The following is a 27,038-nucleotide window of genomic DNA, read 5'->3' on the forward strand; positions in this document are numbered from 1 at the left end:
GCACCGCACCGCACCGCACCCCCACTCCCGCCTCGCGCGCGCCTCTGCGTCGACCCTCTTCCCGCCTTCGGCCCGGCCCCGCCTCCGGCACGTGACCCAGCGGCCAGACACCCGGCTCGTCCCCCGCAGCTGAGGGAGGGTCGGCGCCCTCGTTGCCGTGAAGGTTCCCGAGCGGCGGGCTCAGCAGCGCGGCCGTCAGTCCTGCCGGGTCCCTCCTGAGCCCTTCCCGGGATCAGGCTTCCCCCACGAACAGTGGCCGAGAGCTGCTCTGGAATCCCAGGCGCCCTGTCCTTCCCGCCGCGTGGGGGAAGTGGCCCGCAGGTGCCTCAGCCCTCCTGAGTTTGACCCAACGGGTGCCTCCCGGGCCTCCGGGACGAGCCGTTCTCCAAGCGACACGCCACCTAAAGACTCGCAACAGACCCTTCCTTCCACGGCCCGTGCACATCGCTGTGCTTCCCCCCCGGGAAGCGGGAGCGAGGTGCGAGTCTGGCAAACCGTTGCGGTGAGAGGAACGCTGGGACTGCGTGTGTGGGCCCCTTCAGCGTCTCTCTGAGGGCCGGGCAAAAGCCCTGGAGCGGCTGAGGGGGCGCAGGGCCGTGACGGGACTTATACATCGAGCGAGGCTGCTTCCCCCGCGCCCTCCAGGGCCTGAGGAGCGGCAGCGAGGTCTGCAGGAGGCAGAGCGTCACCGAGCTGGGGCCGGCCTGTGGCAGCCGGGGCGCGGAGGGCGCTGTCGTCCTCCGCAGCCGTAGGGGGCGCTGCGGCGGCGGCGGCGCCTCTCCCGACCTGCTGCCTTCGCTCTTTGGCGCGTCTTTTCCCAGCGTCCCCCGCGGCGGTAGCGGAGGCCGTCCCCGCTCGGTGACCTTCGGTGGCAGCCCTCGTCCTCCCGCCTTTAACGGTAGATTTCGGCCCAAGTGAGCCCTGATGGTTGTCGGTGGCATCGCTCAGGGGTGTCTCGGGGGGGGGGGGGGGGGGGGGGGCGGGTGGGCAGCGTGGGGAAGGGGGTGGCGGGGAGGTGCGGCTGGCGGCGCTGGGGCTCTGCGGCTCTGCCGTAACCCCCCCTCCCCCCCGTTTGCTGATGGGGCTGTGGGTCAGGCCCCGGGCGGGCGGCAGGTTCCTCGGGCTGCGGTGGGGTCGTGGCAGGGAGGTCACTGAGAAGACACATTCAGCATGGTTCCGGATGGATTTCGGAAAATAGGGCCTGAACGACGTCGCGGCCACCGAGGCCTTGGGGAAGGGTCTCTGCCGGGTTTTAACAGGGTGTTAACTGGAAATAGCGTTGCTTATTCTCTGTGTTTTCTAGTGGTGGGAAAATCCTTTTTTTCTTTGCAGTCTCCTTGTTCGTTAGCATGTCATGATATTCTGCTGTAGCAGAATGACTGCTGTTATGGCACTAGTCATCTGAAACTACAAATACTGGAAACTTTGGGGGAGGTGCAGTGTTCTTAAAGTTACTGGTGGAAGCACAGCACTGCTTCGGGAAATCTGTCCACAATAATAAATTTGATTGAAGTGTCTGTCCATAAACAAATAAAGATAAATGTGGGTTTGTCTGTAATTATACATTAATTACCATGAAGATGCTTTCGTTCTTTAAGAAGCACCTAGATTTTTCCAGTTGACTTTGGCTACCCTTGTATCCTTTTCTCTTTGATGCTTGCCAAAAGATGGTTCACATTTATTAATGGCAAATAAGTAACTAAGCATTACCTCACAGAAGTTTAAATCAGATTTTCTTTCCTGGGACTCTGGTTTACCATATACTGTCTGTATGTGTATATAGCTGCCTTTATTGAGTTGTAGTAAGTGTAAATAGTGACTTTACTGGGATGAAGTGCTGTATGTAAGACAGTAGAACATGTAGTATTTCAGTGCAATGTGGTGCAAATGTGTACTATCACGTATGGGAGTTTGGGTAAGCTTTATTTTAAAACATCTTAGAGCTTTCTATTCGTCTAACAAGACTGCACAGAAAGGAAAAAAACATCGATGGGTTTCTTGCTCTTGGGGCTTATTTTTTTAAAGTAAAATATTCATGATAAATCATTAATTCAGTATTTTAACATCACTTATTTTGCTATTTTGAGCAGAAATTACCATGTTGGGAGAGACGTCTTAGCTGTAGGGGAGGGAGGGAAAATAACTTGGTAGTGCAAGGAAGGAGCCTCACAAGTTTGTCTGGAACAAGGCTTTCTTCCTGAGAGAACCAAAACATTCAATAAAAGCTGTCACTGGTAGGGAGAGGAGCCGAGCTATTGCTACTCTAAACGCTGTATTGAGTCATCTTTGAAACCTTTCATCAGCTGTAATTTGTTTTTTATTGTCTTAGCCCATAAATTTTAACCTTAACTCTAATTTTCATTGCTTTGCTTTGGAATAAGTACTTTTGCATGTTTGGGGACTTTTTTTTAGCCTGTAAACTGCTGATGATATATATCAGGAGTGTTTATATACATAAATATATATGTGTGTGTATATACATAAAAAATATAGCAGGTAAGAGTACAGTTGCAAAGCTCACCATTGCAAAACTTCTTATAATTTTCAGATGGTGCAGAGCATGATTCCAAAGTCATGGAGAGCCATGAAATTCTACTTCACTACCGTGTATCAAGAAATATGGGTTGGTGTAGCATTAACAGCTTACGTCTATTACAAAATTTCATATGGTGGTAAGTTACACATTATGGTCTTCACCGGCTGTTACTTTATAGATAAGTTTATAGATGAGAATATCCTTGACAGCTAGAAATCAGTCATTGAAAATATCCAGCAAATAAAAGCCTCTTACTTAAGGCCAGGTCTTTGCCATAAAAATTTAGAAGTTTTAACATGCCCTGTGTAGAAGGTTACCCTAAGAAAAATACCAAAATACCAGTGTAACTGTGCCCACATTACGAAGATTAGGTAATGTAGGAATTGGTTTTAAAAACACACATCTAACTTGCTATGTATAGCCAGGGACTTCTCCTGTAGATTTGTCTTGAAGGGGAATTAAGACTGTTCTGAACTAGAACTTACTTTGATTAGAATTTTTTTTAGAATCCTTATGTTGTTGAGTTTTTGCTTAAGATCTGCAAAAAAATACCTTTTTTAAAATGTTTTTCCTGTGTGAACTTGTGAAAGTTAAAGCACTTAGTTTATTTTGGGCTGATGCACCTCAAAACGTGAAGTACATCACTGAACATTAAAATGTGTGCTACTTGGTGATATTGGATCACTTTCTCAGAGGAAGAAACAACATCTAATGTAAAAATAATAAATTTGAGTGGGCCAGGTCCCTCAAAGCAGAAGTGTGCAACAGTCTTTTCCAACCTGAATGATTCTATGATTATGGTGTCTTAAAGGTCCTGCTCCAATTCCAAGTCAAACCGTTTACTAGCTGTCATGGAAAATGAAATGTTATAAACTGTAGACAAACTTGACAGGGAAAGGAACCCCTCACTGTGGGAACAGCTGAGTGATGTTACCTCAACGTTTCTCTAGCTTTGTCCAAATAACTTGTTGTATGTCTGAGACTGTTACACTATGCTTACAAGCTTAAGTAAATATTAGTGGAACAGACAGGAGAAGAAAAAAAGAGTTTAACTTTTGTTTTAACTTCTTTAGTTTCAAGGAGAATTCAAAACCGACAGACTGTTTCGAGTTTGTGTTCATGTCATGTTTATTTTCATTTATGATTTATTTCATAGATATGGTGGTGTATGGTTTTGAGGGCCAAAACCGTGATACGGGGCAACTGTATGCTGAGCATTATTTTAAAGTAAAATTAGCTTTTAATAGCTGTAGACCTTTCTACAGTTTGGGGTACAGTTTTGCAAATAATATATGTATTTATAGAAGAGTATGTTGTAGAATAACTTAGATTGGAAGGGACCTCTTGAGCTCACCTGGTCTAGGCTGCTTGAAGTACATCAAAGTTAGATCAGCTTGCTCATGGCCTTGTTCGTAATTCAAATGAATATTTCCCAGGGTGGCGATTGCACAACCTCTTCTGCCTGTCTTCCTTATGAAGAATTTTTTCCCTCTGTTTTTGTCTGACAGCTGTAAATCAGTATTTTATAAGAACAATTACAATGGGAATGTAAAATAAGCTGTTTTATTTACAAAGGCAGATTTTTAAAGCAAACTGTATTCTTATCACTTCGGTTTACATCCATATATGGTGTGTGTGTATATCCATGTATTATATAAAATAGTACCATTCTGTATACGTTTCTTTTGAATTACAGCAGGAGTCTTGATGGCTGCAGTTTTGAAATGCGTGGAGTCTTGGTTAATTAAAACCAAACAATTTTTAAAAAATCAATACGTTTAGTGACGTGTTCCATGGGAGGTACATGATGTACACTTGTTAGATCTTGTTCAAGCTAAATTAGCAAATCGTTAGTAGTATAATCTAATTGAAGTTTACCTGCAAAAAAATAAATAGGAATCTTTTTTTTAAAACTGTGATTGTTCAGCTTGTTTCTTTTTTTCTTTTTTTTTTCCAGGCAAAAAAGCAGTCGCAGATAGTAAGTATTAAATATCTAATATCCTGTCTTATTTTTTAAATGAGTACAGTACAAATTAGCTCAGCATGTTTTACCTAAGTGTGGGGGTTAAGTTACGGATTTAGAAAATGTTTAAAGACTACTTCAAAATGTGTAGTTTCGGTTGTATCGATGGTTTTATAACATAGAAACATCGGTGAAACCTGTATGGATGCTGCCTCTGTCTTAAATTGTCCTTTGTGTAGGTCTTAGGAGTAGAATGGAAGTTGTATGTCTTGACTGGGCGGAGGGGGAAATACTTCAATACAATCTTTAAGAGTAGCTGCTATTTTAGCTGTAAGAAACTAAGAAGTTTGAACTTGTATTTTGAATTTGTATTTTTCTGTCTTCTATAAAGTAGTGTTTAGATACTTATGGACAGTTTCTTCTGACATCACACTGGAATTTAATTTTTCATGAGCTGCTACATCTTGGTTAACTTTCTGCTCCATTATAGATAGCCCATTTGCTCCTAGTTGAATTTGTATATACAAACATTATTTACGTCTTTAAATGTGTAATTAGTGAAAATACTGCCCAGTAGACTTAAGGATAACAGCATAAATAAACTGTAATTTAGAAAGAACCATACCAAAACTGAGGAAGAATGGATGTTTGCCTCTAATAGTCCTTTAAAAGTATTAGAGGAGAGAGATTTTTAGTATTGGCCAAGTTTACGTATATAGTTTGAGGGTTTTGTTTTAGTTGATGAGGCAGTTGAACCTGCCAGTTCTTGTGCTCAGATGGAGATACAGTTGTCTGTTCTAGGTTCTGAACTACACTCCTGAGTTGATTTGCTCTATGCTTTGAACAGTCTAAATCGTATCTTTGTTTCAGAGTCCTCTGGTGCTGGCCATCATTAAAGACCTCTTCTCTTCTTGGAGTATGAATTTGGTGGTTCGTCATCTTTACTGTAAATGAAGCAAGTTACAACCATAGGGACGTTAATTCTAAAACTGTACGTGGTCCATCTGCTGTAATTAGAGAAAGAATAAATCCATTGAGCAACAAGGAATTAAAGATGTTGGACAAAGTATGCTGGAGTGTATTGTTAACCTAATTTTTAGAATAAGCATTTTTTCTTTCCTCTAGTTCTTTCAAGTTCCATGTTAAACTTTTTCAATAGTACTTTGAAAAATACCAAATTTCTATAACTAAGCTTCTTAATAGAATTAGCCAACATTTCTTACAACATTACAGCATTAAACCTCTTTTGGGTTTTTTTGGTTTTTTGTTTTTTTTCCCTAATGGTATCATTTTAGGCTAGAGCTTTTGAAATACTCCGTTTACTTTCAGAATGTCATTTAGTAGTGTGGCAAGTGTGAGGACTTAATTCTCAGCTTCTTGTCAACTTGTGGTGCAATAATTAAGGGTACAAAAGGTTCTTTTTAAAACCTTATGTTTTTTAAAGAGTTCTTAGTTCTGCAAGGTTTAAAAGCAAAAAGCTATATTGTTATTAAAACACCACGCAAAATCTTTACAGAGTTTTTTTTAAAGTACATTATTGGCAACTATCTTTTTTTGTCCTTCATATTCAGTAGAGCTAAGGAATTATTCTGAAAGGCTCTTCCTTTAGTCACAAATTTCGCAAAGGAGTAGGTAATAAAATGCCCATATTGTATGAGAAAATTGGTATTGCGTGGGCCCTCGTGCCATTTGAGCTCACGAAAGTCGAACAGTTTAAAGAGAACAATGAAATCACGCACTGAGGAAGCAGTTAATATGAGCATAAACAAACATTTAACTGACATCAAAGAGTTTTCTTTTTTTCTGAAAATGTAGAAGTAATGTATTGGGTAATGTACTTGGAAGGGTCATTAGTGGGTTTTGCAGATAGCTGTTACTCCATAGCTAGTATTATGTTTTGGAGATACTAGTAATCTATATATACTGTCTTACAAAAATCAGATTTCAGAACTGTACATACTGAATTCTCTACCAAGGACAGATAGTGTAAAAAACCAAAATTGGACTTTGTGTCATGTTTTGTTTAAATTTAGCCTAATCTGCTTTTGAGAAGATTAAGAGGTTTAAGTCATTTTAATGACTTAATGCTTACGTACATCTTTTTAACTACTTCACTGAAACATCTTAAATCTTTCAGCTTGATTAAAGTTTTGCTTTTCAATCTCTCTGACTGCAGTATCTGGCCATAACTTAAATTTTGTATTTGAATACTCAGGAGCTTGATAACCTTTACCTGCTGATGGTTAACATGGTAAACACTGCAAACACTGTGTTGTCTTTCATTTCTTCAAAATTTGTACTTTTCCTGAAGCTTAATAGCTATACCTACTATGAGTAGAATAAAATTGCCAGTCACATTTCTCTGAAAGCTTTTTTAAAACATGCACTTAATAGCATTACTCAATTTGAAAAGAATAGTTGACATCTCTCTTTCATGCATTCTTGAGATTTCTTCCTCCTTCTGCAGTTTTCTTTGTTGTTGCATCTTCTCTTGATATGTTTTAGCTGAGTCTTTCGTCAGTTTTTCAGCAGAAGAATGAATGAGGAGTAGAAACAACTCACTATTTGTTTCTTTCCGTGAAACCAAAAGCATTCAGAAGAAGGGAACAGAGAATAAAAAGTAGACGAAAATAGAGCTTCAAATGAACAGATATTAGGGCAGTGGTGATTACAGGGTGGATCAGAGTTGTGGTATAGTTAATAAGTAGTTCAGATTGAAAATTTATGCCAGGTAAGGAGCTGTATGTGCATTTGTAATGCAAATTTATGATCACTAAGTTATAGTTCCTAAGATACTACACATACTTCAAATGACCTGCTTTAGCAATTTTCCAATTACAGAGCTGAGGAAGACAAGCTAGGAAAAAACATTAATCACTGCAGGATTTGCTTCACCTTAGCTAGAACCTAGCACACTGGGACTGAGCTCTATCAACATCCTGTCTCATCTAGATGTTAATCGAAAAGCAAGAGGAGCTTCTGCTAACCTGCCCTTGGAGCACAGTTAAGTGCACCTTTAGGTAAACTTAACCTACTTCAACTCTTAATGCTTCTTGATATCTGACTTGCTTGGTTATCTGGTAGGGAAAGCAAGTACATATGGGCAGCAATGTCTGGGTTGTGAAAGCTACAATTTCTACTGAAATAATGCTGTCTGCAGCTGGTTCTTCCATTAATTAGTGGAAATTAATCTTCCATTAATTTCTTCTCAGAAATTCCTGTGAAGGTTGCAGAATATTCCTGTTTGTGATTCTTAACACACAAGTCTTTGCCAAAGATAAGGGAAGTAAAACTGGTCTTTAAATAGATTTTTTTTTTTCACTTGAGCAGGATACAGGAGGAAATTAACTTTCAGTCAGTGGCTTGACTGAAAAGCAGAAGTCAACACACCCGTAATGTGTAACACCTGTAGTACTGCCTATATACTTTCTGCTCCTCCATGCGGAAGCATAGCAGGCAGTATAAGAGACAGCAGAGGAAAGTTAGCTAAAGCATTTTAAGTGCCATTCTTACTTATAGTGAGGTGAGGAAGGAGTAATCAGTTGACTTTGCAGCGCTAGTGTCTGGAGCGTAGCCCTAGGTAGAGAAGCCTTGCAAAGCAAGTACCCTTGAAGTGAATACTTTTAGAGTATGTGCCTTTTTTCCTAATTTAGCTAGGGTGATTCCTAAAGCTAGCTTAAACAGAAAAGGTTTTCTTGTTCCAGGTAATTGTCTGTGTAGACAAGCCTTAGCTCCTGAACCAATCCATTTTCTATGCAAATGGCTATTTAAGATCAGGACTTCAATCCACGGAGGCAGTATTCATCATGATTCACAATAAAACACTGGCAGAGGGAACGCTCACTTCTCACTGGTGGATCAGGCTGTTTCCATTCAGCTGCTGCCTCTTTACATTGCTGACATTTCTAAAACAAGAGGATTTCATGTAAACTTTGTGTAGTGAAACAGTTCAGCAACTCCGTTTTTCATTTGTGAGAAGGTACCAGCAATGCCAAAACCACAGCATTCACTACCTTTGCAATGTTAGTGGAACAGCAGACTCGTGTAGGGCTTGAAAAGCCTCATCCAATTACCCAGCACCATCTTGATCAAGTTTTGCTGTGGTGCTGGTAGGTTTTTGGGGCTGTTTTTTGGGGTTTTTTTAAATCGAAACAGAACATGAAAGCTCAGCAGTTGGGGCTGTATTGATGACAATGCTAATGCAAGATATGGCCTTTTTACAGTACAAGTACTTCTGTATTTGCTCCTCTGTGCTCGCTTTACTTATGGTCAGGATTTCTCACTGTGGAGCTCTGAGATTTCTAGAACACTTTCAAGAGTTATCCTACAATTAGGAATCTCAGAGTATCCTCTGCATGCTAATAGAGTATTATGGAATACTCTAGGGGAGCAGCAAAGTACAGTCAGAGCCAAGGCAGTATTAGTCACAGGGCCCAACCTACTTAACCTCTTTAATGGCTAACATGGAAAAAAACCCAAATATGTATTCATGTTAATTGGGAGGATGAGTAAAGTTGCAGGAAATGATCTAAAGTAACTAAAACAGCTGAAGTAGTCTCGTGTTTATCTGAATCATGATAACAAGATACTGTTTGTAGTACAAATGCAGCCTGATACAGAGCTGGTATGTATAGGTGTGTTGTACTTTCAGTCCCCAAGGAAGGAAAATGTATCAGGTGCTGGTTAGACAGAGGTGATTGTATGTGACATCACCACCAGCTGGCTGAAATGAAACAAACTGAGGAAATCAACATGTGAAATCTCTATTGTTTCATTCACGGAAATCTGTAAAGCTCCTAGGGAGGAAAGAATAGTAAGATGGAGATTCCCTGAGGCACTAAATATGTTGGTTAACAATTCGGTAAAGGGAGGAACAAGAAGTGGCAAGATAGTGCTTGAACAGCAAGCTCTTCGTACTATAATTCCATGACCTTTAGCAACTAACGTTTAGCAGCTATTATTCTCTTTATAAAGCCATGTCGCTCAGATTTGGTAATTTACAAAGAACTCATAAACAAGAAATTCCTGTAGTCTACTCCACTGCTGCAGGCAAACTACTTGGAAACAATTACTGTCCCCTAACTCAAAATGAACTGACCACCACAAGAATGGTTTATTTGGAAGTTTTAATTAAATTCTGCTGAAGGTACTATGATGTGTTTGGTTGTGGTTTAACAGTATGAGTACTCTGGCAGCTACACCAGCTTGTGGAGTTTCCACCCTTACACCTCAGTGCCTTGCTCCTCATAGTGGTGCTGATACACCTATTTGTGAATAGTGTCAAGCAATTTTTCATCATTTTAGGGGGTTTTCCCCTCTAAAATAACAAAACAAGCACTCAGGGGGTTTTTTGTTTTAATTTTGATCCATCTTCTGAGCATGTTTACAGCAAATCTGCTTTATAACTTCACATTACAGCCCAACAACATTATTTTTTTGGCAGAAAAGGGGCAGAAGAATCAGAATTTTTAGCTTCCCATTCACTCACCCAGCTTTCCTGAGTCATTGTGTCCCATACAATAATTTAATGCAAGTTTCCTCCTCATACCCAGCTACGCACATGATCAAAGTACTGTCTCTCCCTTAAGAACTGTCATCGCTGTCAACACTCAGAGGAATAAAAAGAATGCAGATCTCCACCCTGTATACAAATGGGGAATGTCAGCTCGTGCTTCAGCAAAAAGGCAGAACCTTGCTTCTTTCCTCTGTGACAGCACATCGCTTTCTCAAGTTTATAGTTTCACTTAATTAATTGGGACAAACAAACAAACAAGTAGGGAGCAGGGAGAACAGTTGTACCATAATATCCTAATGCTCAATACTTGCAGGACGAATGCTTTTAGTAATAAAGGATAAATTTGGTAGTGGTTCTTCAAATCAAATTTGTCATCAAATGAAAATACACTTGTAATTATTATGCCTTTCAAAAACCTGAAGCAACTTTTTTTAATTGACATGGCCTTTAGTTATTTTATATCCATATCATCACAGTAAGTTCAGCTACCTGCTGGGACAGACAATAGAGATTTCTTCAGAGCTAATGAAGTGTGTTTGCTAGGAAATGATAATAGGGATTATGTGGGTGGTAGAACTAACAGCAGTATACTGAATGAATCCCATCTGTGATGACTACTACTGCCTACACAGATTTTTCCTGCAGTATCAGTTGTAGTCTTCATTTCTTGTTTTAACCTGTTGTGTTTAGCATGCTTTTGATAATGCTAAGAATTGCTGCAATTAAGGGGGAATTTTTAAGGTATGAAGTAGAAACTGTTGTGAGATCTTTCATATGGAATGCTATATAAACAAGCAAAACCAAACTGAACACAACCAGAGTATTATGGGAGGAAAAAGGAGGGATTAGTAAAATGGATTAGCATGTGAACAGGTATTTGATACAGGACCAAGCATACCGGGAAGGACACCCTTTTTTGGGGGGGTTAACCAAAAGCATTTCCACTTTTATAATTAACTCCATTATTTATCTTGAGGATATTTACAGAGCAGTCCCAAGCTATACTTTTTTGCAGCACTATTATTGACTCTTTACTCTTGATGCTTCATCATTTAAACCTTTTAATTTAGTGTACGTGTACAGAAAAATAGCCTTGTTTAAATTCTCTTATACCTGACATTACAGTTCTCTCCTTGTACTGCATGTTGTATTCCACGTATCACATCCCATACAGCTTGAAAAGAAAATTCTTTTGGTCCCAGTTAGGACCCAAAGACACTTCTTCAAAATAATTAGCAAAAATTTAAATTATGCATTTCTTTCAGTAAGCTAAGAATTGGAGTCATACCAATTTTAACAAAGGATTTGACTCTTGTTTCGGTAAACACCAAGACATAAATACTTTTCAGCATACTTTGATTTAGTTAATTCTTTTGGAGTAATGCAACTAGAAAAGGAATTTTGCCAAAGATGTTTTTACTTTGCTTTCAAATTATGTATTCTTATTAATGCTAACTATCACACCTCTTTTTAAATTAAGGCTACTAATTTAAACATGTATTCAGGCCTGTCTAGAAGGACAGAAAAAGAAGGCAAGAAAAAAAATTGTGTAGAACTTTCACATAGCAATTGGAAGAAAAAAGAGAAAAAGACTCAAGTTATTTTGTGCTGTAGCTTGTCCGTTTATAGAACAGAAATACTGGTTCTGAATTTGAGACATAAGCAATAGACAAACCTTTAAAGTAGCATCTAATCATCCCCAAGCAAGTTGGTTATTATTATTGTGTGTACTCCTCCGTGATGAACACGCTCCTTTCCAGTCTTCTGAGGTTCAGCTGCATATTACGATATCTTTGAATAAATCAACCTAAAACAGATTCTAAACACATACCAGTGATACATTTTCTACTGTCACTGTTTCTAGGGCTTTTCATGGAATCATTTTCAATAGGCTTCCATCAGTGCCCGGTACAATTCATCTCCCTTTACTGTTGACATTCTTTTGTTTATGCAGCTAAGAACTGCAGTAAACCTTGTTGTAAGATCTCAACAGTAAAAATAGAAATTATTCAGAAATATGTTTCTGGAAGATTACAAGCCAAGGCACTTAAGAGGCAAAATCAACTTGCCTCATTAACGTTCCCAGGACTAGAATATCATTGCTTTACCTGGAAAAGCAGTATTTACACAAACAGTTAGAAAAGATGAACCTTAAGTATCAGTAAGGCAGAAAACCAGTATTTTTCTTTATGACATGGAAAAAACATCATTGCAAATGTCTTAGATTACACCTGCTGGTCAGATTATCTGAGTGCAGCTGCTCATCTATAAAAATGCACTATTAAAAAAGTGTGAGACAGACAAACTCAGATTCACAATAAACTGTATGTACCTGTATAGAAGACTGCCATGCCTTGACAGTTTTTGGTAATCAAAAAGCCCCAAAAGTGATCACTTAAGGTGTTGGGGTTTTGTGTGTGTGTGTGTGTGTGTGTGTGTGTAGCGCAGAAATGTTTTCCATAGAGGTGTATCTTAAATCATAACCATATCCTATTTCACAACTGTAATGGTGTTTTGTTTAAACAGATTCAATACTCTGTATTGTATTTTTGGAGGAAACTTACCTTGTGTATTCTGATCTGTAGAATCTGTGATGAGTACACACACAAAAAGGTAAAGAATGTAATTTCTAGTAGTGTAGTCAGTTGTTTAAATGCTAACTATAAACAGATTACTATTTTTTTAAAAAATACACATTTAATTTGGTTCATAATTTCTTTCTCCTACTATATGTGAGTATTTTTCTGCTCAGAGATATGTTTTTTCTTTCCAAGCCTCCTTTGCACATCAGCTTGTCTCAGTAATTGCTGAAAAACGCCTTCCAGTATATCCCAGATTTCAGAATCACGCACTTTCCTAATCTCCCAAACTGTAGTCCTTCAAGTTCACCCATTACCAGGTACAACAGCAGGAAGCAAGCGCTCCATTACTTTATACCCTCTACATGTTTTTTCTTATTAGATCTACTTACCTCAAGTAAGCTACCCAAGAAAAAGACACATGCTAGAAGAGGATACACATTTCAAATTAGGAATTACTGGTCTTGAATATGGGAATAATACAAATTTAACATGAAAACAAACCTAAATCTGATCCTGCAGTAAATGTAAGAAAACATTCAATTATAGAAAATAAAGTAGTTGCCAATCTTAAACAAGGAAGTGATGGTTAATACAAAAGTTGAAGATTAGCTGCCCACTATTTTTGCAGCTTGGGTAAAAACTAATCATGTGTCACAGAATTCTGCATTAGGCCTTTAGTTGAGAGAGCAAATATTTGAAATCACTTAATATATAAACTGTTAAAAACACTTGAGTATTTGACTGACTGAATCATGGCTGAGATACCCGAGAATGATTTTAGACTTATAGTAACAAATGAAATGGCTGGACTCAAATCTTAAAACATGACCCATCCTTTTTCCCCTCAAACTTTAGCCAACTGGTAAACCCAAAATGAAGTGGCATATAAAAAAGAGTAAAGAGTGAAGCATTGACTTGTTACTCTATCCCCTCATTAACCGATGTTTCAACTAATAACTCATCATCTAGCTAGTCACAGATGCTTCCACTCATCATGGGTATATTGAAAAGTTAGAAAAAAGATTTTTGTAAAGAAACCTCTTGGGACCTCAAATGGTGATAACAGCCTAAAGGTACAAGCAGAGAACACCATTCCCAGGACGTTTAAGTTTCTGTTTTCTCCACCCCTTTGGGTATCGTTAATGGTTTCATCATTATGCATTACAGGGGAGCAGAACAAGATTTTCTACCTGTAAAAACAATGGCAGGTAATCTGTCTTATAAAGCTATATCTTCCGAGGCTACAACATAAAAAATTACCAATACCTATTAGTGTAAGGATTTTATGAGCGTGTATAGTGACACATTCCCAAGGAGGCCGCAGCATTCTCCACTAAGTACGCTCTTTTGCATCATGTGTATTGGATTAAGCATACAATTTATGTTATTGTTTAAAGAAATTACATCTCTAATCCACCAAATGCGGGGCTGAAACACATGACATATCAGACACTCCAATCCCCAGGAAGTGCACACAGCTATACTATATACAGATCATATGGCTTCACTCCTGCTGTAATTATTATACTCCTTTTCAGAATGATGCACTGAGTGGATTGTGCTCTGGAAACTTTAGAACATTAGTCATTTAGTCCAGCATACATTACTTTAGAATATTACAAGGTAGTGATGAAAAAGTATCTTTCTCTCCTGTTCACGTGTCTCAAATACTGTATACAAAACAGACATCAAAGTGTTTCCTTTAGATTATTATTTATAGTTTATCTCTGAACAGGTTTGGTGGGGTTTAAAATGCATTGGCTGTATATGAATTCAAACATGGCAGCATATGACTATTGTTCAGCATGAATTCCTTATTGTTGCAGCCTTAGGAAGTCAGCTTGATTCTCGAATGAGAGGTTACTTGCGGCCACAGTAACAAATTAACATACCTTTCCTTTAAATATACACACTTGGTTTACACAGTACTTCACTAAAGATTTTAGGCTACTTGCTGTGAAACTCTCCTCGAAATACTTAATCTTTTTGTCTGTGTCATCTGTTACATAGCACCGCACCTGCACGTTAACTGCCTGGCAAGCTAGACATAACTTCCATGACTCAACTTCTAAAATTGCTTACCTGCTTTTGGCCAGTTCCTCCTGCATTACAGCAAATGCAAAATGTCATTTTTGAAAGGAGAGTTGTATTCTGTAATAAAGGAATCCACTCATTCATTTAGAAGGAATACATTAAATTGTTTGTAATACACATACACAAAAACCCCCAACACTCCTACGCACACTCACTTTTTAGAGATTCTGTTCTGCCAGTTGTGAGGGATCCCATCCTAGCTGTAGCCATCCAAAAGTCTGCTCTCTAATCTGAGCTAGTCATCCAGGCTCCATCCTAAATCAATAGAGATAGGCACTTTCAAAGACCAGAAGATTTAGATAGTGGGATGAGTATCTCAGCATGGAATGAATTGCCTGCGGATCTGCCTCTCTCCCTTCCCTCCCCATCCCCATTTATCTGTAGAAGGAGCCTGGATGACTGATTGAGACTATGCGCCTGACTTCTAAAGTTGGATAAGATGGATCCCACCCTAAATGTTTGACCTCTGAGACGGTTTCTGGCTATAAATAGGAATACCTGTTATTTAAAATAATACCACATGAAAAGAAAAAGTGTTAAATTAATTAAAAATAAACACTTATTTTCCTGTGACACCTCCAAAGCCTGAAAACATTTTCCTATGCTCCAGAAAAGCACCTTAACATGTTAATGCAAAACTGAAGAAAATTTGGATCTGAGAAGGTAGGAAAGCTCATTTTCCTCCTTTTGTCTATGCATAAAAAAGTAGGAGAGATTCAGACTCTTAAAAACTTTAAAAAACATCTACATATGAAAATCTCACTAGAAGATACTTAAAAAACACAAATAGGAATTGGAACTTTATCAGCAGCACTCCTGAAAATGTCATTAGTCTCCTACCCATGTCTTTGGGAATCTCTGCTTGTCCTAAGAATAACATTGTGTGATTAAGTAAGAGGCCTGCTGATTTATTAACTGCAGCTACATTCTCTTTTTAAAATAAATCTAGGTTAAATATGAAACATATTTTCTTATTTTTTCTCTATGTAGCTATAAATTTCAAGTATTTTAGCAAACCACTAAAATGATAGTTTATACATTTCAATCAAATCTCAATTTCTAGCTAAACACAAGCTCAGCACAAATCTCAAAAACTAACCATACCATAACTAATAAATAGTAATTCTTCATTTTTTGATGTTGTCAGTTGAACAAATGTCTGTTAAGCTATAGTGGCTTCAATTTGTAATGTTAAATAGTATTGCTCTGCTTTTTTAAGAACCAAGAGGAGAGTAAAAGGTATCTGCATAACATGTTTTAATACTTACACCAACAAAGCACAAACTCTTTCCTTTTTCTAAAGGCCAACAAAGTTAGAGCACCTCTCACAAACGCAACATATCTGGAAGCAAATTCGGGTTCTGTATCTCTGGCTTTATCCGCTTCCATAACCACAGTCTCTTACCTTATCTTCTTAGGCATTCCCCAAATCGTAACTGCTTTCACACAACCTCACCTATTGAAGACAGGCAACTAACTTGTAGGTATCGCTGGCTCCTTTGGCCAAGCAATGTAATTTCTACAAAGTTGGACCGGTCAGTTGTCATGGAAATGCATGGGCAATGGGGAAAAAATTCTACATTATTACAAGCACCCATTTTCCTGCTCACAGTAAACAAAACATTTGTGTTATAAGTTGAATCAGAAGATTTAGTAATGGCTCCTAAAAGTGTAGTTCCCGAAAAGACTGTTCTTTGTGGAGATGTTAATTAATTTACAGCAGGTAGAGTTTATGTCTTGTGCTTTGTAAATATTGGTTAATTTTTTTTTCCTCATTTCTGTGCGAAAATGGCGATGGGAAGGGATGAGGCAAGTGGGTTTTTTTCAAGAGAAGCAGAGATAGGAGTAGGAACAGACTTGCATGTAAAGTGCATACTCTACCTTTTGAAGACGTTTCCTCTTAGCCCACAGCATCCAGTCTGTCTGGTTGCTGCATTGGCTGAACCTGCAGCTGCCAGAAGCAACGCAGGGTTGACAAACTTTTATACTAGGGGCCATTATTCCAACAGAGGCATTGCATGGAGGAGTGCCTTCCTTCCCAGCAGCAATTGTCTACACCAGGCGCTCCCACTTTTCATTTTGTCAGCATTCCTGCTGTTGCAATGGAAAAGTAATAGTGGGGTAATCCTGACAGTATTTTAGTTTTTATTATCAGTCACTGAAAACAGGGAGAAGTCAGCTATAAAGTATACCAGCAAAGACATTACCGACCATCATTTAAAAATCACTGGCAAAAAATCTAAGCTGGTTAATGAGAAAGGCTGTAATTTTTGAAAAACAAGCGTGACAAAGGGTGCGCAATTCCCTTGTTAAAATGAGGATTTCACCACAAATAGTAAAAGGACAAGTAAATCTCTATTCACTTCTATTCTTTCGTGCACTTAAGTTCAGTATGAATTTGATGAATTCCCTTTTTTTTTTTCTTAACATACATAACTATGAGCACATTATAGCCTGTTTCATTTCAGATCAGCCTAGTTGCAGGGTTAATACTACTATTCTGAGAAGATCTTGGAGTTCTCTCCTGGGTCTGAAGCATTGTCGCCTTACCCATTTCCAAAGCTCTGTGTGTGAGGGAGAATCACAGTTCACAAGAAACTGAGTATGACAATAGTGTTACTGTCAGCAGGTAGCACTCTGGATAGTACTTGCAAAATAATTTTAAACCGACAAAGTATTATCTTGTGCTGATAACAGATTTTGCCCATAGGACCAATTTATTAAAAGCAGCAGAAGCTTTGACCTACCACAAAGCTGACACCAGAGCCTGCAAATACACTGAGAGGGATATGCACTGAAATCTTGGGCATGTATATATCATTTTAAGGTAACTTACACAATTACCCATTCTAGAATCTTACATTAATAGGTTGCATTTAACATACAAGCTCGTATTTGAGATTAATAGGCTATTATCACTTCCCCTCAAAGACTAACACAAACAGTCTCTAAGCTCCTCTCAAAAACTTACCATTTTTTTCACTCCTAGCTGAGATATGTCATGGTGTTCTACAAATAAAGTAACAAAGGCTGGAAACCAGCCATTTCCAGAAGCAGCTGAAGCATTGGGGAGGTCCGTGTATTTTGTAGATAAGGATTTACGACTCACAGCAATATGAAATTTGTCTGCATTGCATGTAGACAGTACTAACATATGGCGATGTTTTGACTTGTAGTTGAGCTTGACTTCTTCCAAGCTGTTAACTTTCATCTTGCTGTGGGAGCTCCACAGAATGAGACACCAGAAAACGAAGAAACTCAACCTCACTGGCAAACACGAGACTCGCAGGAGCCCAACATCACGGTCCTGGGCAGAAACACCTTCTCTCCTGCTGTTCAGGCGAGTTTTGTACATCAGACAGATTTCACAAGTAATGCACGGGTGAAGGAACGGTAAAACGAGGGTGACGCTACACATGACGTTATTGTAGCCACAAAGAACAGCTACGCGCCGAGGCGTGTGTCGGTAGACCTGGAAAGCGACCTACCCTGGCCGCCTTCTCGCGGGAGACCGACACCCCCCCCCCCCCCCCCCCCCCCCCCCCCCCCGCCGCGGCATCCCCCAGCTCCCGCACGCCCGGCGGGACGCGCCTCGCTCCTCCACGCCCCGGCGCGCAGCTACAGCGCCCGCGCTCGCCCGCGTAGCAGCGGGGCCGGGCCGGGCGGGGCGGGGCCGCCCCGCCGCCACCGCATTCCCCGCATTCCGCGGGCAGAAAGCGCCCACGGCCGCTGCCCCTTCCTCCGCCTCCGGGACTCGCGGGCAATCGGCACCGGGCAGCCCGCCCAGAGGAGGCAGCGCCCGCCGGGGGCCCGGCCTGGGGGCAGGGCGGCACAGCACCGCGGGGAGAGCGGGGCCGCGGGAGGAACCGGCGGGACAGGGCCCAGCGAAACACGGAGCTGGAGGGGAGCGGGGGTCACGGCGGGCCGGCAGGGGAACCACCCTCGGCGCGGCGGCCAGAGGCGGACGCGGGTCCCAGCCGCGCACGGAACCCGCTGTCACGTGCAGCGCCGAAGCGCGCACCCGCGCCCCTCCCGCCCCCTCCCCACGCGGGCAGTGCGCGAGCCTCCCGCTGCCCCGCCCCCGGCTCTTCCCGCCTCGGCCAATGAGGCCGCGACGGCGGTTAACCCCTGGCGGGGCGGCGCGGCGCGGGCGGAGCGGAGCAGGAAGCGCCGAGGGAAGGCGGCAGGGGAGGCAGGGAACGCAGGGAGGCCGCCGCCGCCGCGCTGAGGAGGGGGGGGGTTGGGAGCCCGGCCGCCGTCGCCGCCGCCTCCTTCGCCTCTTCCTTCCGCCCGCCCGCTGTGGAGAACGAGGCGCGCGGGAGGCACCTGTCACAGCCGCCAGGGCGAGCGCGGCGTCCTCCACGGTGAGAGGCGGCGGCGGGAGAGGCCCGGCACAGCACAGCGGCAGCGTCGGCGGGGCTGGCTGGGGGACGGCTGCGGAGATGATGCCGGTGAGTAGGAAGGGGTTGAGTTCGCGTCGTCCCCTTCCCGGCCTGGCGCCGCGCTGCCGGGCGGTGGGACGCCTTGCCTTTTCCTGCGGGGCCGGCGGCGGCGGATGGAGTGCGCGGCGCCGCCGTCATCTCCGCCCGTGTCCCGGCCAGCCGGGGCAGAGGGCGACGGTGCTGCGGAGCCGCTGTCGGGCTCCGCGCCGCGGGTGGGGCCGCCGGTCACCGCAGTCCCTGGCTTCTGGGGGGGACACGACCTGCTCCCGCTCCTTCCCTCAGCGGGGGGCTGCCGCCTCGCTCCGCCGGCCGAGCAACTCTTGGCGTTGCACCGGCCGTGACAGGTCGAGGGCCGCGTCCCCCCGGGCTCTGCCCTCGCCGCTGCCTGACAGGGAGCCTTCCCCGCCCCCCGCCGCTCTCTGGCGCCCGCGGCAGTTTCGGTGGGGGGCAGCGAGGAGCGCAGGTTTCAGCGGCCGAGTATCGGCCGGCAGAGGACCGGCTGCTGGCCGCCGAGGCCCGGAGCGACGCGTGGGTGGGTTATCTGTGTTTGTGTGAGGGGGTGTGCGGGGGGGGATGTTTGTTTGGTTTGTTTTTTTCTTTCCAAACGGCGATCCTTCGCCGCCCGGGTGCGGGGAAGGGTTAAGCGATCCCGGGGCAGGCGGCTCTGGCCCTTCGTCCGGTTGTCAGGCGAGTGCAGGCGGCAGCTTCATTTCAGCCTCGCCGCCTCTGAGGGAAAGGCGGTCTCCCTCCTTGGTTTCTGCCACCTCTTTTGTGAAACCGTCGCTGATTTATGGAAGATAAAGCCTTTCATTTTCCCGCAAACAACCTTGAGTGTCTTCAGTGACAGAATCTCCCTCCGTTTCCTTCCCCTCTCTTTCCCTCCCCCTTTCGCTGTGGGCTGATGCAGTGGTCAGAAGAGAGTTGTTCTTGATGACTGTTCGTTTTATGACAGGATCCTCTGAGACTGAGTAATAAACAATTACGTTCTTTCTGTTGATTTCTTTCAAACTCTGTTTGATCTCAATAGTGAGTTTATGAGGTACTCCTTTATATGGAGTATCTCCCATGCTTTCCCTAATTCCAATAGAAATGAGCTTTTTATTTACGGTTCCTCTGCAGTGTTTGCAACTGAAGCACTGCACCAGAGTGATTCTCAGTGAGAATATTAAAGATGTCTTTTACAAAATTCCATTGTTCTAACTTCGTTTCGTGACTGGGAGGAGGAAGTAAATAGCTCAAACTAGATGTAAAATATGAGATTGAAAAGTACAGGTAATGTTTAAAAAACAGGTATTGTAACAGGCTTTTTAATTACATGCTTTTTAACTTCCAACTGCTAGCTACCAAAACATTCTATGTATAAGAATTCTGGTGCACTGGGCACACTAGAAACCAGAAACAAAGTTCATTGAGTTACAGGCTTGTTCTGTAAACATACGGATATTAGCTTGTGAAAAGTAAACCAAGGTGACTATCAGCTTTTTCAGCTTCTGTCGCAACTTGGGTTATGTTTACATTCATAAGATTCTTACTGAAAACCTAGCATGCCAATGACAGGGTAAGTCAGAACAAATGTATTTACTTCCCATTACTAACCCATGTGTGGGTTTCATGCTGCACTTCCGTAGTGCAGTGATTGATTTTTTTTTTGTTTGTTAAAAAAACCTACTGAGTGTATCTGCCACTGTCTCATGCTACCTTCATGGTTGTTTAAATGTAGCAGTTGTTTGTGCTTATTACCAAGTGTTATAAGATTCAGACTTCTTACTGTGTTTTTGAAACGTACTTCAAAGCATTTTTAATTCTGATGGCTGAATTTTAATGAAAACAAATTACCTTGCTACAATGGTAGTAATGTTGCAGATTAGAGTTTACCGAGTCTGAATCCTAAAATAATAAATATTTTGCTTTTCTAAAGAGCTTTTAGATGCTGTTATGGACAGTCTATCATAAGATAGTCAGGAATATGTATATTTAAATAGACACTATGACAGTGATTTTAGTCTTCCAGTTTCTCATCCCAGCTATTTTATTTCTGTACTGCAAGGATGAAGAAACCAACTCCACTTACTGGAATAATCAACATATAATATCAAAGTAATGTGAACGTATGACTGTAGAGCTGGACCAAATGTAATGGGGGGGGGGGGGTTGTGTGGGTTTTTTCTTGAGATTTTGTGTTCTGAACCGGGAAGAGCTAGTGATCCAACTTGTTATGTGATGGAATTCCTTGAATTCATATTCATAGAAGCTTTTTTCCTCCCTGATTCTGTGTTGGTTTTTTTGATAGTTAACAAAAGTATATAATAGCAAGAGGAGAGACTTTAATACTGCTAACTGTTGAAAGAAGTGGGTATCACTACAGTTTTGTGTCAACAAATTAAATGTTATCAAACATACCTTGTTTCTTATGACTTGCATCTATCAGTTTTGAAGTAATTGATTAAGGCTGGTTTTAGAATGGTAATTTTTTATGTTCTGTACGACCATTTTTAAGAACAAAGTCATACCTGAAGCATAGTAAACTGAATTACCTGTTTTCCTCTTTTCCTGTCAGTGGTGACTTTTTTTTTTTCCCCACATGGGGAACAGAGTTACTTCTGGGAGGTTTTAATCAGTTACAATTTCTTTTGTGACCAGGATACCTCCCTCTCTGTTGTTTAGCATCCTTTCCATATCAGTTCATATTGCTTATTCTACTTTGGTTTTGAAAAATAGGAAAATAACTATATTCTTGGTCTTGAACACAGTTTGGCTTAAAGAAGTAATAATGCACTTTTCTCACCTGTTGTTTTTTGCTTTGCTGACAAGGCACATCCATCATAAACTCTTACACTGCCTTCAGGACATAAGGGCTTTGTGTATGATGAGCTTATGATGCTACACTGAATATTGCCTCTACTAAGGAACTTACTAAAAGAGTTGCTATAAGTATGCCTTGAATATAGGGATTTTTTTTCACTGGAAAAAAAAGGTTAGTATTTATTGCATTCTTAGGATAAAATGTGCAAACCTAGAACTGTATGATATCCTTTTCAAACAGATCTTTTGGGTTAAAACTGCCATGATTGTATTTTGTTTGCAGAAATATTGTGGATGTAGTTCCTTTCAGCCACATAATCTAGAACCTGTTTGGAGGAACCCAATTACCATGTTTTGTTTTGGTTTTTTTGTTTTTTCCTTCTGCCCCAGTAGGGTGTTTTGATGAGAATTTGGTTTTGGAAGAGTTTTGGAAATTTTTCCTTAAAGAATGCAATTAGTGGGTTTTTTTTGGTTTTTTGGTTTTTTCTTGGATGATAGTTCCAAAGTTGCCTCTGTGGACAAGTATTAGTGATATTCCTTGGACACTGGGGTGCAGACAAGAAAAAGCTGCTTATGAGAGTGCTGTTCTTCTACTTAAGAAGAGATACAGTGGAAGAAGGAACTGCTACAGTTGAGAAGTGTATAACACTAATTGTTACCTAAATTTTGGATATCATTCTTTTACAGCATATGTAAGGTTACATATCATGCTAAAGGCATAGAATTATGTAGCTTCTGTACGTCATCAAAAAAGTGGTGAGAGAGGCGATGGTGGATACTGTGTAAGAAATTGTGATAGACTGAATCTTTTAGGAGGAATTGTTAGTATCGCGTTTTCCCCTAGCAGCTGCTGCTGCAGAGCCTTTCTGGTTTTGTCTTTAACCAAATTGGGAGAAATGAGTGTCAGTGAGGTTGCAGCCAGCATTCTCATTTTTGAACGCACCTAGGAGGAACCTTGTGGGACTGTGTGAGGCTTACAGTCAAAGACTTGTTGGACATGTCTATTTTTGTGGTTGAGTTTATTGTTTTAATAGCAGTGAGGGTGAAAGTTGGAGAGTATTTAGTGATTATTTTTTTTGTCTAGTTAATTTTTTGTGACACCGCCACTCTTCTCCAAAGATGACCATGACTGATGCATATTTTCCGTTAGAAAGTGGATCTTGAGTGTGCATTGATGTCTTAATTGCTACTTATGTTCCTGACCTATGAAGATAATGTGACTGCTAAAACACAAGCCAAAGATGAGTATCTGCAGTAGTTATTTCTGAATTCAGCTATCTTCCAGATGAATTAAGAAAAAGAGGTTTTCGTTGTTTGGTTATTGTTTTTTTTCAAATGAGTATGCACTTGTCATATATTCAATCCAAGACCTTTCCCAACAAGTCCAAAGTAGGCATTGCTTATTCCCAGTTTAAAACAAAATGTTTTCATGTCAGTGTACGCTGTCCTTCTCCCTTAGGAAGGTCACTACTAATACAATTCTATGTTGTAAAAGTCTAAAGGAAGATGTGTCACTTTAATACACTTAAACTAGTATTAGGAATTTTCAGTAATGTCGAGATAAAATACATTGCAATTAATTCAGAGCTATATAGTTATCAGCCATACTGATATCATCCCTGTTTGCTGAATAAATCTGAACTGACTGTAGAGAATAATTTGCAAGTTTATCAGCCATTATTAATGGAGTTATTTATTGCAACAAAGCTTAAAGGCCATTTCATGGGTTTTTTGGATCATGTCACTGTTTTTTTAGGATGACAGAATATGTCCTGTTCTGCGGTAAAAATAAGTTCATCAGCTTCACCGTGTCAATGAAAAGTACGATTCACAGGCTACTCTGACAATAGAATATTTAAATATATTTAAGAGATGTGTGTGGATTCTAATGAAACACATGAGAAAATTTTGAGGAAAGGATACTATTAGTTTCTCTTCATATATGAACATAGATGAGATTGTTGCCCATTGCAGACTTCAGAGAGAATAGGTATTTATTTGACAACAAAATTCCATTCTACCAGATCGAGTTATGTTGATCTAACAAATCCAAGTTTGATGTGAAATATATTATAAAAAACCCCAAGCACTAGCTTATTTTATTTATATTAAGATCTCATACAGCTCTGGAACAGCCCCTGTTATGCTAAGAGTTGTCCATATATGGAACAGAGAGTGCCTTTTTTGAAGAATTTGCAGTCTAATGTATTAAAATCAAAGCTCACATTTATTACCTTTTTAAACGTTCAGGTGTTTTTAGATCTAATTTTTTGTCCTTATAAGCTGGAGGCATCTTCAAAAATAACGAATAATTGTTGAGAATGGAAGCTTGAAGAAGCAAACAAATTATTGCCTAACTGGGGTGTTGGGGGGAAGGTGTCTTGCTCGCTTTCCATTGTGACTCAGTGTTGGAATTTACAAGTCTCAAGTGTTTGTCTAAATTAAAAGCTTAGTATAACCATACATTAATTACCAGCACAGGATAGCTCAAAATACTTCAACTCTAACTGAATATGCTAGCCTGGAATATGGGAGTTTCATTCTTGGGCTTGTGTGAGAACAAGAGATTTATTTTTTCTTCTTAAATTGGAAAATTATTAGGTGAGTTCAAATATCTTTAAAATCTTTCTTCACTTATGAACAGCTTTTCCATCAGTCTTGAATCCTGTGTATCTCTGATTCTTAAATTATACAATTTTTAAGTAAATAAATATTATAAAATAATAATTTTAACACTTCAGGGTGGTACATTTTTCTGGTAGTTTGGAAATCTGTCATTAGAATCAATTAAACTTGGAAGCATGTAATAATCTCTAATGTATTGGGCAATGTACCTGTGGAATGTAGTCAATGTTTTTAGCTTCTGAAAGCAATTTTTTTATAACAGACAATAATAGGATTGTATTGTGCAATAATGGACACCGTCTTTCGGAAGTGTGTCAAAAGCAACAATGCTACCAGGAGGACAAAGCGTGTATTCTATACTAGCTTAAAGGACGGGCGAGAATATGAACTGCTTAGTGGAGGAAAAGAAATGTTTTGAACATCAGTTTTCAGTCCCTTTACCGAGATTTTAGGTCACTGTTCGTTTTCTAAAATCTTGTTTAGGAGCAAGTACGTGTGATCTGCTTGTATGGGAGAGTGCAGATTTAGCACTGCGGTGCAGTAGGATGTTGGAGCGACTGGATTCCTTTCAGGGCTGAGGTTTCACAATACGGATGAGCTGGGTTAACCATTTCCTGAGGCCGGGGAAGAGGCTTTGTTTCCTCTTCCTTGTTGCTCGTTCCCATCGTTTGCTTTGAATGGCCTGCACTGCTTCTCAGTAAACTGGTCCAGGTCACTAAAAATGTAAAACCAGTTGTTTTCAATGAATGCTGAAGAGGTATGTGGTCACACACACACATATCTATCTCCCTATCTATTTTGCCAGGCTAGTGCATTAAATCAGCTTACATTGTGACTGTTGTATTGTCCATGTTGATACAGGAGGGAGGACATCACTTGGCTGAGATTAATAACGAAGAAGGGGTAAGGAAATGGAATCCCTCCCTTGCAGTATTTTTGTTTATTCAGTTTAGTTTATTGTGGAGCTGTACCTCAGGCGACATATTTTGAATTTTGTTCTCTGGCTATTTAGCAGGCGAGTAGAACAGTGAAATGAAACTGAAGATCTCTGCAGTGCAGTAATGTTCCTTCAGAGATAAGTTATGGTTTCATCAGTTCTCACATCTTTATTGAGTATCCAGTAACACTGTTTTTCCTGAAACAGGAGAAAGTAAGGGATATTGGCTTTTTGGTAAAATGTGTGGTCTTTGAGGAAATCTTGAGAAACAAATATGAAGTTGGGACCAAAAAAAAAAGGAAAACCACTGTAACTTAGGTGGCAGTTACTAGTCTGCCATCATTTTTTCCCCCACTTTGCGGTATTGCATTCCTTCTGATTTCTGCCCGTTATTTCCCTGTGCTCTAACATTCATAGTGTATTTTAGCCTAGTTCTTCACTAGTGGAAGTACAATTAAGATTTTTTTAGTTTCTGATTCATTGCTTTGCTTAGCAGCAGAATTCTATTTATGTGTGAGGGACTGTAGCTATAAAACTATGTTATTTAAGGAATTCCAATTTCAGCAGGAAGCAATCTAATCTAAACTTGCATATGTCGCAGACACTGTCTTTAACCTATGTATGTATCCTTATGTCTACTTTAAGTTTGACAAGCTTTCACATGACTGAACTGTTTTTCATAAATTGATAATGGGGGTAACTGAGGTTTCAGTTCTGTGAAGGTGAAATTGATGTAACTGCGGGGGCTGCTGTAGTCCTGCCTCCCCGGTGCCCCCTCTCTTGTGTTGGCTCTGATATTTATCTGATTCTGTGCTGAGCTGTTTCAGTATGCGAACTCAGCAGGAAGTTGTTTGCCTTTTCTTTTTTTTTTTTTTTTTTTTTCCAGGATACTTTTCTGCCAGCTGAGCACACTGAAACCAACTCGGTGCATTGGAACCAGCACAAGGAAGGGCAGAAATGCATAGATTGCAGGAAGGGTGTAATCAGTTTCACCAGCTTAGGTTGTTGAGATTTTTCAGCCTGACACAACTCCGTGGTAGTGAATGAATATGGGGAGATCTGTCTAGATGATTTGGTATATAATCCGCGTACCAAGTGGCAGAGAAGAGTAACTTCCTTGCTCTCTGAAATCAAAGTAAGAAAACGGTGCAGTGCCCAAGGTCTGTGCCAGGCTGATATAGGAGAATTTCTTCAATCCCAAATCCCATGGATTGACCCCATGCACATAAGCGCAGTCAATTGACTAGCATCTGAATTAATTCTGTGTTCTGCTGTCCTAGGAGCCAATTTTTGACACTTTGAGACCGGCAAACCTCACTGTCCTAAAAACCAGGATATATCTGTCCAGACCTACCAAGGTGAATTGGTGACAATTGTTGAAAGTTATAGTATTAGATGAAAAAAGCAGTAGACAGAGCTGCATTATTAATATGTGGAGAAGAGTGTTGCCTGCATTGCTGTCTGTTTTGAGGGAAAGAAATAGAATAGGACTGTTTGAAACTAGCAAAGTTTACTGTAGCCATTAAGTACAGTCTTACCTGC

At 40.8% G+C, this 27,038-nt stretch overlaps 1 protein-coding gene across 1 annotated transcript; it reads left to right on the top strand.

The window, feature by feature from the left end:
• The first annotated feature begins 839 nt into the window (after window positions 1-839).
• On the top strand, window positions 840-5,568 carry ATP5MJ (ATP synthase membrane subunit j). Its single transcript, XM_086463246.1, has 4 exons — window positions 840-898; window positions 2,549-2,672; window positions 4,494-4,514; window positions 5,370-5,568. Exons 2-4 carry the CDS (start codon window positions 2,549-2,551, stop codon window positions 5,393-5,395), a joined length of 171 nt encoding a protein of 56 aa, XP_086319372.1. The 5' UTR covers window positions 840-898; the 3' UTR covers window positions 5,396-5,568.
• The last annotated feature ends 21,470 nt before the right edge of the window (window positions 5,569-27,038 follow it).

This window comes from Leptosomus discolor, chromosome 3 (assembly GCF_034619465.1).
Source record: "Leptosomus discolor isolate bLepDis1 chromosome 3, bLepDis1.hap2, whole genome shotgun sequence".
Taxonomy (NCBI): Eukaryota; Metazoa; Chordata; class Aves; order Leptosomiformes; family Leptosomidae; genus Leptosomus; species Leptosomus discolor.